Genomic DNA, 20,766 nt, shown 5'->3' with positions numbered 1-20,766 from the left:
ATCATATGTGATGTTTTGACAAATAAAGTCAGTTTAACCCTTTCAGTGCTACGAACGTTCGGCGGACGTCGCGTGCACTACCTCGCTAGTGCTGCGCACGTCCGCTGAACGTTCCGATCCCATTAGCGCCATCGAACGTCCGCACTGGGGCGGAATTTGCGGCGCGCTTGACGGGTTAAAAAAAAATAAATGAAAAATAAATCGTTATCCAAAAACATACATACTGTGTAAGACATTTGATCATGAAGACATTCACACAATATTGCTTTCAAAACATACCCGTTGTAAACTTATTCACAACCTGTAAAGCGATCAGCTACCCTAGCTAGCACTATATAAAACTCAAAAATAAACAAATGGTAAGCAAAAAAGACATGGTCAGGGTGTGCACCAAGTGTATGCACAGCAGGTGCACACCGGGGCCTGGGGATTACCTTCTTAGTCTGGGCTCAGATCATTACTATAGTCTTTATATATTCAGGGCCTATGTCGGGGAGCGCTTTGTGTGCGTGGGTGAGGAGCCTGAACGTGAGCCAGTGCAAGTCTCTCAGGTGGGCTGCTATGTGACTGTGGATGTAGAGGATGAGTCGTGCGGATGCGTTCTGTATGCGTTGGGAGTCTTATCGGAAGTTTTACTGTGGTTCCTGCATATAGGGCGTTATCATAGTCTAGTCGGCTGGTGACAGTTTCTAGTTCCGGTAGGGATCCATCTGAAGATTTTACGGAGCATGCGCAGGGTGTTGAAGCATGAAGATGAGATTGCATTGACTTGCTTGGTCATCGTGAGAGAGGAGTCCAGGATGAATCACAGGTTGCGTGCGTGGTCAGTGGGTGTCGGTGCGGTGACCAGTTCTGTGGGCCACCAGGAGTTTTCCCAGGCAGATGGGGATGGTCCTAGGATGAGGACCTCCGTCTTGTCAGAGTTCAGTTTCAGGCGGCTGAGTTTCATCCATTCAGCGACATTAATTATTCCTTCCTGGAGGTTGAGTTTGGCGGTGACTGGGTCTTAGGTGAGGGATAGTATCAGCTGGGTGTCGTCGGCGTATGAGATGAGGTTGAGGTTGTGTTTGTGTGCGATGGTGGCGAGGGGACTCATGTACATATTGAAGAGGGCTGGGATGAGCCATGAGCCTTGGGGTACACTGTAGATGATCTCGGTGACCGTTGAGTGGAAGGGATTCTTTGAGGTCGGAGAACCACGTTGTTTTCATGTTGCCGGGCTTTCCTGGAGGGTTCTTCTGTGGTGCAAGGGTGTCGGCGCAGTTGATCCACTGTGAGGATGCGGGCTGCGTTGTTGGTGTCAGTGGTGGTGATAGGTGGGTTCTGGCTCAGTGATGTGGTTAGCTGGTCTGCTGTGACTTTGTATCAGCATATGGGGGGGGGGGGGGGGGGGCGGGGGTCTGCTGCAGGCAGTGGTGGGATGTGGTCTTTTTTCGAAGGTGAAGTGGATGCAGCTGTGGTCAGTCCAGTGTAGTCCGGTGGAGTGGCTGAAGGCAACGTGGCAGCTGGCAGAGAAGATGGGGTCGAGCGTGTGGGAGGCGTAGTGGGTGGGGGTGTTCACCAGTTGCTCGAGTCAGAGGTTGTCGAGCAGGGCGGTGGTGTCGTCATTGTTGTTCTCCAGGTGGAAGTTCAGGTCCCCTAGGAGGATGTAGTCTGATGAGGTATGCGGGCTGAAGTCGGCGATGGCTTCACTGAATTTTGTATGTGGACCCAGCGGTCTGTAGACTAGTGTTCCTCTGAGGGTGGTCTGGAAGTGTAGGTGTTCGGCGGTGGTGAGGGCATCTTCGGAGTTGGTCTTGGCTGATGCGACCCTTTCTGGTTATCTTGTAGCCGTCCAGGATGGCTATGGTGAAGTCGGGGGCTGAGGAGGAGTTAATCCGGGTTTCTGTGAGGAAGGTGACGGCTGGTGCTGTTGTATCGAGGAGGTCCCAGAGTTGGACGGCGTGCTTGTGGACGGAGCGGGTGTTGAGCAGGATGCACTTTAGTTGGTTGTTGTCACCTGATCAGGGTGGTGGGATGTAAGTTTGGAAGCAGGTAAATTTGCAGGTTTGGTAGAAGGGCCGTGGGTGCGCTTCTGAGTGGCTTGGAAGCAGGCGGCTGGTCGGCGTCGAGTGCGTGGAGGGTGGTGGTGTTGTATCTCAGCCGGGTTTCTTGGTTTCGGCGGGGGCCAGGGGGCCTGGTGCTGGGCGTGGTCCAGGCGCAGACTGGCTTGCCTTTTGCACGCCAGCGGCGCTGCCTTTATAGGAAGGGTTATGAGAGGGAGGAGCAGCTAGGAGCAGGGCGGTGAATGGGGCACCGGGGAGGCGGGCCGCAGGAATCGCGATGGAGGGGAGCGGGTGGGGGAAGTCACGGGCACAATGGGTGACGCAGCAACAATGAGGAGAGCAGTAAAGTGAAACCAGGAAAGGCAGTACAATGGCACTGAGGGAAAAAAGGAAACAAACAGTCCAAGGCAAGAAGGACTGCAACGATTACAGGCAACACAGCAGGCAGCGGCGGCACAGGGGGACCGTGTGGCAGCTGAGGGGGCGACCTACCTGGTGACAGGGTCAACGGTTTGCATCCAAATTTCACTTTGCAAGGTGCTGTGCTGCAAGTTAGTTTAAGGGGTCTGGGTGAAAGGCATGTTCAAAGGCCTTTCTGCGCAGTGGATGGGTTAATTTAAGATTAAGGTTGACACATTGAAGATGTTGCATGAGCATACATCCTTGATAAGGATTCAGTTATCAACTTGAGACACTATTACCCCATTAAACACTGGACCAATTTCGAGTCTTTATTGAGAGTATGTATGCATTCTTGCCAGACTTAGATAGAAGCATATGGATATCATCGAATCAAATTGTGGAATCAGGAGACAATTACTAAATCAGAACTTAACGCGTTGGCTTGATGTTCTTTTGTTGGATTTTATGCAATATATGAAAAAAAAAATTGGAGACAAGAAAAACAGAGTTGTGGACTTCTACATCTCTGGGTGCACCATTCCACTTAGTTTTTATATTACGGTTGCACAGCAACCAGTCGGAAGATTAACTGGACAAAAAAAAAAAAAAAAAACAGCTATGAAGCAGCGCCTACGACAAAAAGAATACATAAAAGAAAGATCTACCCAGCTAAGAGTCGTCCCCCGCCTCCCCAACACCCCTTTTGCACTGCTACAGAGGTCTTCTTCGGCAACATCAGAAATGAACCTTATAGCACCACTGAAGCATCCACAGGCCAGATATTCAGCACATAATGCCCGATAGACAGCCATGCCCCGCTTCTACAGTCTGCTAGACATTGCAAACGACAATTCAAGTGGGCACCACTGAACGAAGTGATGCTTTAAGGACAATCCTGTTAAAAAAAAAAAAAATCACCTAGGGTAGAGGCAGGCATTTAAAGCACAGCATGGTCGGAGTTGAAGGACACTAAGGTTGCATTATTATGCCAACAGATATATTTTGTAGGTTTAGGTATTGCAGACACTACGTCTGTGTTTGATTAGGCTGCCAAGATTGCTAGCAAAAGCAACATATAGTTCCCCCCCCCCTCCTATAGATGTATATACACAAACAAAAGCAATAATACATCTATGGATATGCTTACGGTCATATCGAATCCATGATTACATTTCATATAAAATAAAGTCAATTACCTGTATTTATTATGCACGAAAAAATACTACTCTCAAATAAGAAGCTACTGGTCAATTTACAGGAATTAGTACAAAGGAAAACGTAAGAACTGGGTACTCTTGTGATCCCTAAACTGTACTTTGTGTGTACAACGGACATGAAGCAATTTAGCTAAATACATAAGCATGTAAGCTACTCAAGTGAAGCATTTATCCAATTAAATTCCAGCCAATGTCCCGTCAACAAACCATTTGTCGTGCCAATGAGTGCACCTCTAGCAGATTTCTAGAATAGACCTGGCTATTGAGTATACCGTCTACTGGTCCCCACACACAAACCAGCCACTGCACTTTCCGATATCGGCATTTCAGAACCCTACGTAGATACATTCCTATCAACGGAGGAGCTAGAAGCAATTTGGGCTGTGTTCAATTGGGCCAAATGAACAAAATTAGCAGTTTTAACTATTGTTATAAATCAAATTTAAAAAAAGTTGGGCGTGACACATTAAGCTACCAAAATATTAAAAAGACAAGACGTACTGTTTGGTAGTAATTGGGCCTCTCTCATCAATGGGTTCGCCAATTACGTTCATGATTCTTCCCAATGTTTCAGGACCAACAGGGATTCGAATGGGAGTGCCAGCATCCAGCACCTGCTGTCCCCTCACCAAGCCTTCTGTGCCGTCCATGGCAATAGTCCGAACTGTGCTCTCACCTGGTATGACAGAATCAAATATCAAAACAGCCCACCTAGGATGGCTAAGAAAAGTTGCCACTGACGCAGCAGGCCTTCTCAGAACATTGTAATGGCTTCAGCAAACTCAGAAGAACGAAAGTCTGTTTTAAATCATCAGTGAAGGGCGACGCGTAGGAAATTTACTTCACATCAATCCATCACACTCACCTAAATGTTGAGCAACTTCCAGAACCAGCCTGGTTTCCCTGCCCTGGACTTCGAGGGCATTAAGAATAGGGGGGAGCCCCTCATCGAACTGAACATCCACAACAGCGCCGATGACTGCCACGATGCGGCCATGGGCAACGCCAGCTTTGGGAGCTGGAGTGGTCTGCGCTGCATAGTCTCTCCCTAAAGAAAAGAATAAGGCATGCATCACAAAAATAGCATTTGATTTAATATTTACTTTCTCATTTGACAGCAAGTCTTCCGGAATCAGATTCAAGATACAGGGCTGCCCTGAAAGTATCTTTTGACGCCTACTAGAAACACACTGCCTACGTGTAGGCCAGTGCATCAAATGTAGGTGGCACAACGTCTACATGTGCCGAATTTGACATTTAGTTGTGAACTATGTGGTTACGACTGGCCTAACGATAGACGAATCCATGCAAAGTTATTCAGTCTGAATGGAAACAGACCGTAACAGTACATAGAAATATTTCACATCTCTAATACACTAAGCACTGGTCTATCAGTTACTATCCCCACTCATGGACTACCGCGACGATTGTACCCATATTTAAATTTTGGGGGATGAGGGGTGTCGTATGTTGCTTAAGTGTTATTGGCCTATTTCTTTCATCGATAGCACTATTCAAATCGTTAGAAGAGTAATCTAGGACCGCTTGGTTCAATGGGCAGCTGATAAAGATATGCGCCCCCACTTTCATTTTGGTTTTCGGACGAAATTAGGGATTAACGAATAGTTTGTTAATTTAGCCTAAAGATATACGTTGTGTTGTGGCAATAGCTGCCATTTCAAGTGTCACTGGTGTTGACTATACAGCACACAAATGTACCCACCGTTTACCTAACATTAATAGTAAAGATAATTATCTTTATTTACACCCATCTTAAATCAACTGCAATCGTGCTCCGTCTTTGGGAAATGATCCGATAGGAGTTGAAGGACACCTTAAAACCGGCAGGCGACAGCAGAGGTAGCGTAACAAATTAGTTAATTCGCTCCCCCAAACGTATCCCACTGGAATTCCTTTTATATCCCCCTCCGATGAGCCGGTACTACAGAACCTTTAATGAGTCTTGCAGTACAAGATAGGGCTTTTAAATTACGAGATCAACCTTTTCCTTGAATAACCTTGGATACTCCCACAGCGGTGTTCAAGGTGGGAGCTGTGTCGTACTCTAGCATAAGGAGGGACTCCGACTGTTGTCAGAATAACAAAAAAAGTTGTTCCAAACTGATTTACAACAGCCACGCACAACTAGTATGGCTGCGAGTGTAATGCAGATAAAAGGTGAACTGGAGACTGAGTATTCTCAAAAGGGACGTGGTTAACACCTTGAAGAGGTCAGACAAGTATGGGACAGAGGTCATATTGCCACCGTCAACAGGTCATAGGACAATAAAGAAAGAACCAGCATAAGCAATACTTTGACGGCAACATGACCCTTAATTCTACGAGCTGAGAAACAGCTTATTAAAATAAAAACGTACAAGATCATAGAACGCTTCGCAGTGCATCTGCGAACTTATCCTTTAAGCACACCCGTTGATGTCGTTGGGAGCTCATTACCCAAACCAACAGCTTGATGACTCTATTGCATTTCTTGGGTAGGTCACAGAGAAATTGCATTGTTATGCGAAGTTAACTATGAACACTACTTTTTTCCAATCTATCCTCACGTTGGAAATGTTTCTGGACAGGATATTATGAAGTTTACCACTTCCGGGTCCCCTTATGCTATTGAAATAGCGGGTTCAAATGTACGGCCTGGATAGCTCTGGGACTAGCTCCCGCGCGTAGAGTTGGAAGGCTCCTTCATCCGAAGCCCAAAAACAAATTGATTCGCTTCCCGCAATCCCCAATCGCCCACTCTACACCAGAAAGACGGCACCGAGCGGTCACAATTTGAAACTTATAATTTAAAAAACACCGCTTCTGTAACTTGCACATCTCGCCTACCTATACAAAGCTAACGCCCTTTCCCCCTTCACTATATGCACATAACGCCAATAAAACAGACGCAATCCCACACAAGTGATAGACATGATCACTTTCCGGATGGTGGAGGTAATTAGCAGGGAGGCCGTGCGCGTACGCTGGTCGTTTTCCTGCCGTGAAGGCGCAGGGGACTAAGACTTAGAAACCAGCACAGGAAAGGCGATATAACAGTTATAACGTATTATTTGCTGCTGCGTTCGGTCAACGTCCCCAAGTGCAAATAGGGTCTGGGCGAGGCCTACGCGGAAATCAATGACAGTTGTAGGTCATGAAGACGATAAGGGACCGGAACGTTTGCATCATTTTCTTCCACCCTAAGCCTTCCTACTTAATACTCACGGGCACATGCTGCAGCAGGACCACCCTTCAGCAACGGGGCCAGGCCTCTCAGGGCCCCGGCGGAGCAGCGACCTACAGACCCCAACATGGCGACAGCAGAGAGAGGAGAGAGCTGCGAGGCACTGCAGGAGGAAAGAGAGGGGGCGGGGTCAAGAAGGGCCTGTGAGGCGGGCCCTGAGTGCGTCACTCAGTAAAGCCGAATGCGCTTGAGTCTAGAATAAGTCATCCAGGAACGGGATTGGCCAGAAACTAGAGCCTAGGTGCTATTGGCGTAGAGTAGGCACTTCCCAACGCAATTGGGCTAAAAAGATGTCTTACAGAAAAACAGCGACGGTATTAGGGGAATGTCCGTGAGACGGAGACAAGGAGGCGGCCATCTTGGAAAAGGGATTTTGTTGAACTGCACTAAAGGGCATTTCAATAGAAACAAAAGAGGGACATTAAGGACAAAGCCCATGAACGTGGCTGTCATCTTTTTTTTGAGTTTAGAAAGCTTTATTAAATAAGATATATAAAGTAAAACATCATTACAAAAACAAGCATTTACAATGCAATGGTCTCGGCATTATTAAAGGTAGAGCTATTGGCATTGCTCATGACTTTTTTTTTTTAAATCATAAATAAATGGCATTGTCATTTACATTGCCAATAGCTTAATCGTTAAATAAATGGAATTGTCATTTACAATGCCAATAGCGTAATCGCTCGCAAATACAGGACCTATTGCATTTACACCCACACAGAGCCACACACACAAAGCCACCCAAACACACATACAGAGCCCCCCTCACACACAGAACCCCCCCCACACACAGAGCCCCCCACACACACAGAGCCCCACACACACAGAGCCCCCCCCCCCCACACACACACACACAGAGCCCCCCACACCAGACATGCCAACCCTCCCGATTCAGGCGTGAGACTACCGATTTCAATGTTAGTCTCCCGCTGTTGAAAGTAAAGGTCAGGAAGCAGAAAGTAAATCAGCAAGTACGTTTATTCCGAATACAGCCCCACACTAGGTCACAGCGTGGTCAGGAAGAATAACAGTGACAGTTGACAGTTCCTTGGGATGAAGGGAGGGTTGGAACGTTGGGGAACCAATGGGAGGGGGAGAGGTGACAAGGGAGCTCTCGCGCCAGAGAGATAACCTGGGCACAGGGGAGAACAGGGTTAAGATACAGCACATCTTCCTCTCTAGAGAGTTTTAAAGGATAAACCCTCAGCGGTGAAACATACATTCATGCGGAAAGAACAGTGAACATTAATCATATACATAGTCTTCAAAACGTTTAGGCTTGTGAATGGTTCGACCAAACCTCCCCATGACACGGTGAGGATCAGAAACACAATCGGTGTCAGAGTGAGGATCATTACTGGTTCTGCCAGACCTACCGCTGAAGCTATGACTGTCAGACATGACTTCAGAGTCAGAATGTGAGTCGCCATGACAACCCCGCGTTGGCATCGGAGTGTGAGGACTGACATCAACAGACTGGTCTGATGAGTGACAATCAGCAAGGTCAGAGACAGGTGGGAGAACATGTGAAGTCTCATTACTGGGTATGCAACTATGTTCAGAACTAGACATATCATAATCAACCCACAAATCTTTGCCATGTACGTTAGGTTGCATTTGACTTGGAGCTTTGCCTTCAAGATGGCATTTAGCCAATCTACTCATGTGCCACACTTTCCCATCGCTGAGTCTAGCGGCGTTGTTATAAAGTTCAGTGATGCGAAGAGGAGAGGTGAATCTGCTTTCTCCTTTCCTTACTTTTTTTTCTAAACGAACTTTCACCTGATCTCTGTGTGAATGTTCTGAATGAATGTTCTTTTGCACTATGTTTTGAGTCATACCATTCTTTGTAGTATTTTTGCGCCTTGATTATGTTGTTCCTGATTCCATCTGGTGACCAAGTTGCTTTGAAACAGGCATCCATCCTAGGTCAATGCTCAGGGGCTGTCTGCTTCTCATGAGCACGAAAGGTGCATTACGGGTGCTGGCACAAGGAGAGATTCTGAAAGCCCAGATGAGTCTGAACACTTCTTCTTCCCAGTTAAGGTTGGCATTCCTTGACAATTGTATGTGTCCTTTCAGGACACGGTTGAAGCGTTCAGTAAGACCATTACCTTCTGGGTGGTACAATGAAGTAGTGTGGTGGGTGATACAGTTCCTTTCAAGAAATGATTTGAACAACATTGAGCAAAATTGTGGACCATTGTCTGAGAATAAATTTGGGTAGACCTTTACTTAGGAACAATTTATCCAGGAAGGATATGATGGTTGAACTGTCTATTTCAGAAACGATTTCTATTTCTGGCCATTTGGAGAAGTGGTCATTGACCACTATGATGTACTTGATCCCTCCATCATGCCCTTCAATTGGTCCAGCAAAGTCCAGGCCTAATTTTTCCCAGGCCATTTGTGGAGGGTGAAGTGGAAAAAGGGACACTTTAGATGTCTTGAGAGCTTTGTCAGAATCACTGCATTCAACACAGTTCCTTATGAGGATTTCAATTTGTTTGTCAATACCGGGCCACCAATAATAGGTTCTCACTCTTTGCTTTGTTTTAGTGATGCCAAGGTGACCCATGTGGCAAAGCTTCAGAAGTTTGTCTCTTAGAGTGATGGGGGCGATGGCCTTTCCGACTCTGTATAGCACACCATTTTCAACGCTGATTTAATTCCTTATTTCCCAATACACCTTAATGTTGTCTAGAAGATGGCGTTTCTCTGGCCAAGAGGTGTTGACATATTTACATACGTCTTTTAGCGTTGAATCCTGAGACATGTGATTCTCCCATTCTCCAGTAGAGATTCCCTCAAAATTCGTGTTGAAGAGTAGAGCCACTCTTTCATCATCCTCAGGAGCATTCAAATTCTCATTGTGTGGCAGGGGTAATCTGCTGAGAAAATCAGCGACTTTGTTCTTGATACCTGGCCAATATTCCGCTATGTAATTGTAGTCCAATAATTTTATTGACATTTTACTCAGTCGTGGTGAGGCATTTTGCAAACCAGAAGCAGATAAGATTTTGATCAATGGTTTGTGGTCCGTGCGAAGATGTATGTTGTATCCCCATATGTATGCTCTGAAGTGGTTGAGCGCCCTTGAACAGGCAAGCATCTCACGTTCTATTACCGAGTACTTCTCCTCGGCTGGGGTGAGTGACCTGGAGGCGATGGCCACAACCCATTCTTTGTTTGAATTATCTTTCTGTGCTAGCATCGCACCTGATCCTTTGTTGCTTGCGTCAGTTGTGACATAGATTTCAGCTTTGGGATCAAATCCTTTGAGGAAAGGTGCTTCACCTATTTCTTTTTTGATCGTTTCGAAGGTGTTCTGACATTCCGGGGACCATTCGAATTTTTTTTTGTTTTTCAGTAACTATCTTAGACTGTAAATTTTTTCTGAAAAATTCCTTATGAATTTGGAGTAATACTCCGTTAATCCAAGAAAGGCTCTGATGTCCTCTTTACTGGATGGGCAGGGAGCGTTAAGAATGGCATCTACTAAGCCTTGCTTTGGTTTGATGCCCTCGTGGCTGATAGTGTGCCCCAAATAAACCACTTGTTCCTGAGAAATTTTACATTTATCTAGTTCAACAGTATGACCATGCATTTTGAGTTTGTTGAAAACTTGCTTTAAGCGTGTGTCATGTTCCAGTTGATTGCCACCCATGACTAAAATATCGTCCTGGAAGAACCTGATGCCAGCAACGCCTTCCAAGATGGAAGTCATGACCCTTTGGAAAAGCGCTGCAGCAGAGGCTAACCCAAACGGTACCCTAGTAAAACGGTAACAACCAAATGGGGTGATGAATGCAGTGTATTTCTTGCTGTCCACGTGTAGGGGTATCTGGTGATACGCGGATTTCAAATCTATTATTGAAAAAATACACATATCATTAGTGGCATTAAACATTTCACAAATACGTGGTAAGGGATACTGGTCAACAATAATGTTTTTGTTAAGATCCCTAAGGTCAATACACAGTCTAATTTTCCCATTGGGACGTTTGACCACAACAAAGGGAGAAACCCACTCCGCAGATTAAACTTCCTCAATAACTCCATCTTTGACCAGTCTATTCAATTCTGTTTGAACATCATTCCTTACCGACACAGGTAAGTGTCTGTTACGACTTGAGCGGGATGCGGCGCAGAAGATAGGGGCAAGAGTCGTGCTCTAGGTAACTGTGGTTTTATTGAAGCAAAAAGTTGACCGGTACAGCTCTTCCTGTTAGGGTATCTCCGTGGGGACCGGCTCCTGCTCCGTCTACGATGGTGAACCTTCTCCTTCTTCCGGGTCCCTTCCGGTCCTCTGGGTGGAGTTTCTTCCGCCTCGGAGTCCGTCCCGGCTATCGGAGTAGCTCTCCAGCAGTCACCCAAAGAGAAGAGAGGAAAAGTGTCAGGCGTTTGTTCTGTACACAATACGTGCAGGGTAGGGAGTGAGGGGATCACCTGTGCTTTGTTTATCGAGTGAGTGGAGGGGTTACGTGCACAGGGAAATTACCGGTGGGTGCTAGACGTCCCGGGGGGGGTTTGTACCTAGCGTACGCTGACCTCCTACCCAGCCCCTTAATCGGTCACGTACCTGGAGGAGCCACGCACCTCCCCTGGGTGAGTGGCTGGGCGGCTCGTGGGAACGGTGGCCTCCTGGCTTCACTCCGTCCGTGGCAGGCGCCGAATCTGCTCTCGTCTCCTCTCCTGACGTCCAGCTTCCTTCTCCCGCTCTCGTAGTCCGGCTCTCGACTTCTCCACTGGCGTCTCCCGCTCTCTCTTCCTGCAGTCCGATCCTCCGGTCCTTAGCTTCCTCCTCTCGATGATCCGTTCTCCGCGCACTCTCTCCTTCCGTCCTCCAGGTGAACAAGCACACCTGTGACTCGTCGGGTTCTCCTTTTGATGGGCAGGTCGGATAGGTCGGCCCGTCCCACTCGGCGTCCTCTCCTGAATTAAAGGGCCAGTCCATGGCGTTCGGCTCAGTCCAGCTTGCACCCGGGTCCTGTGGTTTAGAGAGAGAGGGGGGGGGGAGGGAACAAGTGTTAGGTCGAACCTCCCCTCGGTCACTCCCATAGCTCGAGGGAGACCGGCACCTGGAGGCTCTGAGTCCTGTGTGCCATCCGATGCCCTTCTGTACACCCCGTTACACACCTCCCCCCTAGGACGCTCCCGATCGGGGAGTGGATGACGAGAAAGATAGTCCGCATTAATGTTCTCCGTCCCCTTTTTATGGTACACCGTGAAGGAGTAGGGCTGCAGCGCCAGGAACCAGCGCATGACCCGGGCATTGTTGGACTTATTACGTGACATCCACAAGAGGGGAGCATGGTCAGTGTACAGGTGGAACGGGCGACCCTCTAGATAGTAAGCCAGCTTTTCAATAGCCCAACGCACTGCCAAACACTCCTTTTCAATGGTGGCATATTTCAACTCTCGGGGAAAGAGTTTACGACTGACATATACCACCAGGTGTTCCAGCCCGTCCTTGCCTATTTGGGACAATACTGCGCCTATGCCATACTCAGATGCATCTGTGTGAAGCAGGAAAGGGACCGAGAAATCTGGTGATGTCAACACAGGGGTGGTGGTTATGATGCGCTTCAGGTGGTTGAAGGCATTGACCATGCATTCCGTGGGTTTGATGGGGGCGTTGGATTTCCCTGGCTGTCGTAGGGCATCCGTAAGGGGGGCCGCAATGTCCGCAAAGAGGGGGATGAACCTCCTATAATACCCCACCAACCCTAGGAAGGCCCTCATTTCTTTTCGGGTGGATGGAAAAGGAGTGTCCGCTATTGCCCTGACTTTCTCTATCTGAGGTTCGATCATGCCATGTCCCAAGACATAGCCAAGGTACTTCACCTTCTGGTAGGCAAGCCTGGATTTCGTGGCGTTTACTCGGAGTCCCGCCTTCTCCAGTTCTTGAAACACCTGATGAATATGCTGCAGATGTTCCTCCCAGGTTTTGCTGTGTATGACGATGTCATCTAAATATGCCGAGGCCATAGAGGACACTGGGGCAAGAACGGTATTCATGAGTCTTTGGAAGGTAGCAGGTGCCCCGTGGAGCCCGAACGGGAGGACGGTGAACTCATAATGTCCCTCGTGAGTGCTGAACGCGGTCTTTTTTTTGTCCTCCTCCCGTAAGGGCACCTGCCAATACCCTTTGGTAAGGTCGAGTGTCGTTATGTATCGGGCTTCCCCAAGGCGTTCTATGAGTTCGTCCACGCGAGGAATGGGGTAAGCGTCGAATTCAGATATCTCATTGAGGGCTCGGAAGTCCATACAAAAGCGTCGGCTCCCGTCCGGCTTGGGAATCATGACTATAGGACTTGACCATTGGCTGGTTGACGGTCTTATCACCCCGAGCTCCAACATGTCTTGTACCTCTTTCTGGATTGCGGTTCTCCTGGCTTCAGGCACCCGGTAGGGTTTGATGTTAACGACCTTTTCTGGCGGGGTGTTTATGCAATGTTCCGCCAGGTTGGTTTGTCCGGGTTGGTCGGAGAACAATCCCTCATGTCTGTGGAGAATTGCCTGTATATCCTCTTTTTGGTCTTTAGTCAACTCCTCATTGATGTTCAACTGGTCTCTTGTGGAACTAGAAGGGTGAACACTAGTCGTTACTTGTACGTCTGGGGGAGGGGTCCCTAACCATTTTTTTAGCATGTTTATATGGTAGGTTTGAGTTTTTCTGGGTCCTATCTGCAGGCAATATGTGGTTTTTCCGATGGTTTTGACCACTCGGTAGGGTCCGGTCCAACTGGCACGAAACTTCTGAGTGGATGTGGGCAATAATACAAGGGCCCACTCTCCTTCCTTTAACTGCCTCCATTTCTTGCCTTTATCATAGACTTGTTTCTGTCTTTGCTGGCTAGTCCCCATGTTTGCATAGGCCAGGTCTCTAAGTTTTCCCAATTTGGTTTTGAGGTTCTGGGCATAATCCAGAGTGGCTGATGTTTCTTCTGGAATCTCGTTCTCCCAGGCTTCTTTTGTCATCTCCATCAGAGAGCGGGGTTGTCGACCATATAGAAGCTCAAAGGACGATACTCCGAGACTGCTTTGGCGTTGCCCTCTTATTACGTATAGAGCCAGGGGAAGGATTTGGTCCCATTCGTTCCCATTGACGTCCATCATTTTCCTCAATGTTGCTTTTAGGGTGCGGTTATAGCGTTCAACTAAACCATCCGTCTGTGGGTGGTATACGGAAGTTCTGATTTGGTGCACTTCAAGACACTTGCACACTTCCTTCATCAGACGGGAGACGAAGGGGGTTCCCTGATCTGTCAGTAGCTCTTTTGGGAACCCCACTCGGCTGAATAGCTCGATCATTCTGTCGGCAACCTGCTTCGTGGTGGTAGCAGTGAGAGGAAAAGCCTCCGGAAACCGGGTGGCGTAATCGACTAACAACAATACGTACTGATGTCCTTTTCGGGTTTTGGGTAAGGGACCGATGATGTCCATACCGACTCGTTCGAAGGGTTTTCCGATAATGGGGAGGGGCTGGAGAGGCACGGCAGGAGGCCTAGTCATGTTCTTCGTTTGGCATATACCGCATTCATGGCAATATCGGTGGGCATCCTTATATATACCGGGCCAGTAGAAAAATCGTAATATACTTTGGGTGGTCTTTTCGCTCCCGGTGTGCCCGGCTACTAGATGAGTGTGGGCGAAGAACAGGATTTGTTCTCGGTACGAGACAGGTACCAGTAGCTGCTCTGGCTCATCTTCCTTTGACTGTCTATACAGCAGGTCCTTGGAAATGAGAAACCTGGGGTATCGGGGATGAGGGGTGTCAACCTCCTGGTGGGCCTGCTACCAGGCATTTAATAGCGTGGGGTCGTTAATTTGTGCAAATTTAAAGCTCCGGTCCATTACCCAGGGTTCAGGAGTTAGAAGGGCTGGTTTTGGGGTTTGTGAGCTGGATTCTCCTGTACCTAGACTCTGCCTGAACCAGTGAAGAAACCGGGGATTGTCGGTTCCTATGATTAAGGGTTCCGGGAGGGTATGGAGGACCCCTACTCTTACTAGCTGCTGGGGGCCACCTTTGGGTGCTATTGGTATCTGAGCAAGGGGGTAGGTTCTCACATCCCCGTGTACGCATCTTATGGCCACTGTTTGAGGATACAGATATTGTGACCTGAGGACATGTTGGGCCTGAATAACTGACTGCCGGCACCCTGAGTCTAATAAAGCATGAATAGAGGATCCGTTCACCTGTACACTCACCCGATAGGTGCTCCCCATCTCGGCTGAGTATAGCACTGTCCGTGGCAAGTAACCGACCTCCATTGGTTCTTCCTGGGGTTTCTTGGTGGGGCAAAATCTGGCGATGTGGCCCTAGTTCCCACAATCGAAGCATTGGGGACCAAAGGAGGTGGGAAGGTCTGGCTTCCAGCTACGGGGTTTCGGCTGTTCGATGGGACGCGGGATGGGGCGTCTCTCTTGTTTCACCGGATGTTTCTGGGGGCGCTCCGGTTCCCACCCCGATGAGCGGGGTTGTGCTCTAGAAAACGTGGTGGCCATCTCCACGGCTTCGGCAGTGGTCAAGTTATGGTGTTGTCGGAGCCACCGTTGCGTGGCATAGGGAAGGGCTTCCAGAAATTGTTCGAGATAGATACGGTCCATAATCTCTGTCTTGGTGCTGGTGGAAGGGGTCAGCCATTTGTCGGCGGCCATCTTCAGCCTCACAAATAGAGTTTTAGGGGTCTCACCGGGGGTGCCCCTTTCCTTCCGAAACCGTATTCTATAGGCCTCTGTGTCCAGTCCAGGATGATCGAGAATAATTTTCTTCACATCCTGATATGAGGTGTCGCCGTTGGGGTTGGCGACCTGGTAGGCGGCTTGCGCCTCTCCTGACAGGAGGGGCGCTAAGAAGAAGGGCCATTTGCTCATGGGCCACCCACAGGCCCTCGCGGCTCTTTCGAAATTAAGCAAAAACGCATCAGGGTCCTCTCCCGCATTATATTTCTGCAGGGCCACTGCGGAGGAGCCATGGGGAATAGTGGCTTCCGCTCTGTTTCCGCCTGTGGGGCCGGGATCCACCCACGCCTGTTGGGTGTCTTCTCTTGCTGCGAGGGCTTTCTTTAGGATCTCGCGGTCGGGTGGGCCGAGGTCAACTGCTGTTCGGCCACCCAGCCGAGTTTCTCCTGTCCTTTAATGAGCTCTTGAAGGAGGGTCTCCATCTCTGTATCGGGATTCACATTGCCCACATTCTCCACCACTGTTACGACTTGGGCGGGATGCGGCGCAGAAGATAGGGGCAAGAGTCGTGCTCTAGGTAACTGTGGTTTTATTGAAGCAAAAAGTTGATCGGTACAGCTCTTCCTGTTAGGGTATCTCCGTGGGGACCGGCTCCTGCTCCGTCTACGATGGTGAACCTTCTCCTTCTTCCGGGTCCCTTCCGGTCCTCTGGGTGGAGTTTCTTCCGCCTCGGAGTCCGTCCCGGCTATCGGAGTATCTCTCCAGCAGTCACCCAAAGAGAAGAGAGGAAAAGTGTCAGGCGTTTGTTCTGTACACAATACGTGCAGGGTAGGGAGTGAGGGGATCACCTGTGCTCTGTTTATCGAGTGAGTGGAGGGGTTACGTGCACAGGGAAATTACCGGTGGGTGCTAGACGTCCCGGGGGGGTTGGTACCTAGCGTACGCTGACCTCCTACCCAGCCCCTTAATCGGTCACGTACCTGGAGGAGCCACGCACCTCCCCTGGGTGAGTGGCTGGGCGGCTCGTGGGAACGGTGGCCTCCTGGCTTCACTCCGTCCGTGGCAGGCGCCGAATCTGCTCTCGTCTCCTCTCCTGACGTCCAGCTTCCTTCTCCCGCTCTCGTAGTCCGGCTCTCGACTTCTCCACTGGCGTCTCCCGCTCTCTCTTCCTGCAGTCCGATCCTCCGGTCCTTAGCTTCCTCCTCTCGATGATCCGTTTTCCGCGCACTCTCTCCTTCCGTCCTCCAGGTGAACAAGCACACCTGTGACTCGTCGGGTTCTCCTTTTGATGGGCAGGTCGGATAGGTCGGTCCGTCCCACTCGGCGTCCTCTCCTGAATTAAAGGGCCAGTCCATGGCGTTCGGCTCAGTCCAGCTTGCACCCGGGTCCTGTGATTTAGAGAGAGAGAGGGGGGGGGAGGGAACAAGTGTTAGGTCGAACCTCCCCTCGGTCACTCCCATAGCTCGAGGGAGACCGGCACCTGGAGGCTCTGAGTCCTGTGTGCCATCCGATGCCCTTCTGTACACCCCGTTACACAGTCTTACCTTGTGAATGCATGGAACGGCTGAGTCTTTAAGTTCAATTTTGTGTTCAAAACTGTTAAGAAGACCTACTTTTCCAGAGAACACTTCAGGAAAATCTTGTATTCTTGCATGACTCATCAACGGACAAAACTGGGTCAGCGCTGTTTGGGTTGAGGATTATTCTCAGATCGGCTTGATCACTCCAGCCAAGTACTGAAGGTCCTTTTTTTGCAATGAAGAGTTTACAACAAGCTTTCCTGTTTTTGAACATGAATTCTAATTCACGTGTTCCTAGAAATTCAATGTTGTTGCCAGTGTAACTTCTAGCAATGATGTTTGACTTCTCAAGCGATGTTCCAATTTTATCAATAAGCAATTGTTTCCATACATTCTCATTGATGATTGTGAAAGGGGAGCCAGAATCAGCCATTAAGTTTACAGTTACCCCTCCCAATTTCACACCGCACATTGGTTTCTTTTTTTTAGTGGGTGTAAGTTCCAAATCATCATATTCAATGGAGAACACGTAATTGATGCTATCTGAATCCGAGTACTCTGAATCTTCTTCTGAAGAGTCACTCTCTTCCTGAATGTGTCTGACATGCCTGCTTTGCTTAAAGGATGCCCTATTGCAGGCTTTTGCGATGTGGCCTGTCAAACCACATGACAAGCATTTCTGATGTCTAGCAGGGCACTTTGTTGAATCTGCTAAATATTTAGGAGAACCACATCGATAGCATTTGAGTTCATTTGGATTTTTGTATTTGCTGCTGTGACTTTTCTCACTTTTGTGCCTAGATTTGTAAGGTTAATTTTTTTTATGATACTCATGCGCAACTTCTTTATTGCTGGCCTTTTGTCTTAGTTTGTTTGCGTTAGAAGAATGAATTGCTTTAACAACATTTGGCTCATCTAAAACTGCTTTGGCACATCTGCCTGTAAGTTCAGCTTTTTTAACTAGAGCAACAACTTCTTTTAAGGAAGATTCTCCATTAACCCATAGTTTCTCTTGGATGTTGGGGTTACTCGCATGCATGATGATCTGATCACGAACAAATTCTTCTTGCAATTGACCAAATCTGCAGGTTAAAGCCAGGTTGTTCAAGGCCGCTACATAATCATCAATGCTCTCATCTTTGCCCTGTTTTCTTCTTGAAAATTTATACCGGTCAACAGCAACAGAGACGATAGGTGAAAAATGGGCATCCAAGTCATCTAATGCATGTTGATAAACATCATTTCCTTCTCTTACTTTCTTTTCAATAATATTATAAGTCTTGACACCCCCGGGACCTAAGCAGTACAACAACACTTTCTTTTTCTTTTCTGGAGTGAAATCCTCATCTTCAACAGTTTCAATATAATTAGAGAAATACTCTCTCCACTCCTTCCAAGGCATACTAGGAGCACCTTTGAGAGGTAGGAAAGCTTGGGGTTGCACAAGTTTCAATGAACTAAGGGCACACATTGCTAAAACGCTTAAGGATGAAGACAAACAGGTCTCTGGTTCAAAAGCGCAAGTGAAATTCCAAGTGGCAGTTGTCCCTGATGTAGATTGACACTTGCCTTAACAGGGTTACGTAGTGAACTTGATATGCATAGAACACAGAGTGATCGTCTAACTGCCCAAAATTTAGTAAAAATTATGACAAGGATAATTCATAGGCCGGGGGGCATCAGCTTAGTCATCACTGAATGAATTATTAATTTGGAAATACAGACTTTTGTTTATAGCAATGTGGTTTAGTTGTAACTGTCCTTTCAGAACATGTTATTCCGAATACAGCCCCACACCAGGTCACAGCGTGGTCAGGAAGAATAACAGTGACAGTTGACAGTTCCTTGGAATGAAGGGAGGGTTGGAACGTTGGGGAACCAATGGGAAGGGGAGAGGTGACAAGGGAGCTCTCGCGCCAGAGAGATAACCTGGGCACAGGGGAGAACAGCGTTAAGATACAACACCCGCCTCCCGATTCTTGCAAGCAAAAACCCGATTCCTCAGGGTTTCAGCTGACAGGGCTTGGTATTGTGTAAAGTGCCAATTCTTCCATCAATAGTCAGAGTGGCCATGCAGGGGCTCTAGAAGGGGTGAAAAACCAACAAAGCGTCATTAACAAGGGAATGGTCTTTTAAAGACCTGTGAAGTATTGAGGGGGGAGGTGGGCTGTGTGTGTGCACAGGAAGCTGTTTTAGCCCGGGATGTCACACGGGGGGTGGGGGTGGGGGAGTGGGAGCATGCACTGCCAGCAACCTGCCAGGCCAGTGCACAACACTTGCATCACCCTCTCTCTGCCTGCCATTGCGCTCCATGCTTCTGAAAGGTAGGAAAAAAACGTGCATTTGTGTTTCAAATGTCAAATCCTGCTGCAGCACACTTCCAAAGCCCATACATGCCAGTAACCCGATTCAAGGCCCCATTCTCCCGATTTTTTTTTTAAATCTCCCTCTTTGCTCTTCTGAAATGTTGGCATGTATGCCACACACACACAGAGCCCCACACACACAGAGCCAGCCACACACACAACCAGAGCCCCACACACACATCTCCTTACCACATTCCTACCCTAGATTTATGGGTGAGATGGCCCAGCCCAATTGCCTGGTGGGCCCGCTCTTTCTTCTTCCCTGCCTTTGCTTCCCTTATCTCCTGCCAATCCTTGGTGCTCGGGCTCTGTTTCCAGGGGGTGGCCTCCACTGAGACCCCCGGTCCAGTCACTATCCCCCTCCCCCTGGGGAGTGGGTGGGCCGAACCAAGGGGTAAAAAAGATGTCTTACAGAAAAACAGCGACGGTATTAGGGGAGTGTCAGTGAGACGGAGACAAGGAGGCGGCCATCTTGGAAAAGGGATTTTGTTGAACTGCACTAAAGGGCATTTCAATAGAAACAAAAGAGGGACATTAAGGACAAAGGCCATGAACGTGGCTGTCATCTTTATTTTGGAGTTTAGAAAGCTTTATTAAATAAGATATATAAAGTAAAACATCATTACAAAAACAAGCATTTACAATGCAATGGTCTCAGCATTATTAAAGGTAGAGCTATTGGCATTGCTCATGATTTTTTTTTTTAAATCATAAATAAATGGCATTGTCATTTACATTGCCAATAGTTTAATCGTTAAATAAATGGCATTGTCATTTACAATGCCAATAGCGTAATCGCTCGCAAATGCAGGACCTATTGCATTTATATCCACACAGAGCCACACACACAAAGCTACCTACACACACATGCAGAGCCACCCACACAGAGCCCCCCACACACACAGAGCCCCCCACACACACAGAGCCCCACACACACAGAGCCCCCCCACACACACACACAGAGCCCCCCCCCACACACAGAGCCCCACACACACACACACACACACACAGAGCCCCCCACACACACCCAGATCCCCACACACACACACCCAGAGCCACACACACCCAGAGCCACACACATACCCAGAGCCACACACACACCCAGAGCCACACACACACACACCCAGAGCCACACACACACACCCAGAGCCACACACACACCCAGAGCCACATATACACACAGGAGAGCAAGCACAGCGAGGGGGCAGGGAAGCAAGCACAGCCAGTGGGCAGGGAAGCAAGCACAGCGAATGGGGCAGGGAAGCAAGCACAGCGAGGTGG

General features: G+C 48.4%; 1 protein-coding gene and 1 non-coding gene across 2 annotated transcripts in view; both read right to left on the bottom strand.

Moving 5' to 3' along the window:
* ATP5F1B (ATP synthase F1 subunit beta) overlaps positions 1 to 7,301 on the bottom strand; it is a 15,264-nt gene extending 7,963 nt beyond the window's left edge. Inside the window, exons 1-3 of the mRNA XM_086959925.1 lie at positions 6,890 to 7,301; positions 4,530 to 4,712; positions 4,166 to 4,340 (exon numbers count right to left, since the gene is read on the bottom strand). Of these exons, the coding sequence (XP_086816051.1) occupies positions 4,166 to 4,340; positions 4,530 to 4,712; positions 6,890 to 6,977 (446 nt within the window). The 5' untranslated portion in view covers positions 6,978 to 7,301. The remainder of the gene's footprint in view (positions 1 to 4,165; positions 4,341 to 4,529; positions 4,713 to 6,889) is intronic.
* Positions 4,414 to 4,485, bottom strand: LOC147748284 (small nucleolar RNA SNORD59). Its single transcript, XR_015300515.1, has one exon. It is a non-coding gene; the product is annotated as a small nucleolar RNA SNORD59 (small nucleolar RNA).
* Positions 7,302 to 20,766: the final 13,465 nt, after the last annotated feature.

The sequence above is a fragment of the Lissotriton vulgaris genome, chromosome 1_1 (assembly GCF_964263255.1).
Source record: "Lissotriton vulgaris chromosome 1_1, aLisVul1.2, whole genome shotgun sequence".
Taxonomy (NCBI): domain Eukaryota; kingdom Metazoa; phylum Chordata; class Amphibia; order Caudata; family Salamandridae; genus Lissotriton; species Lissotriton vulgaris.
This window is presented reverse-complemented; position numbering and strand designations above follow the sequence as displayed.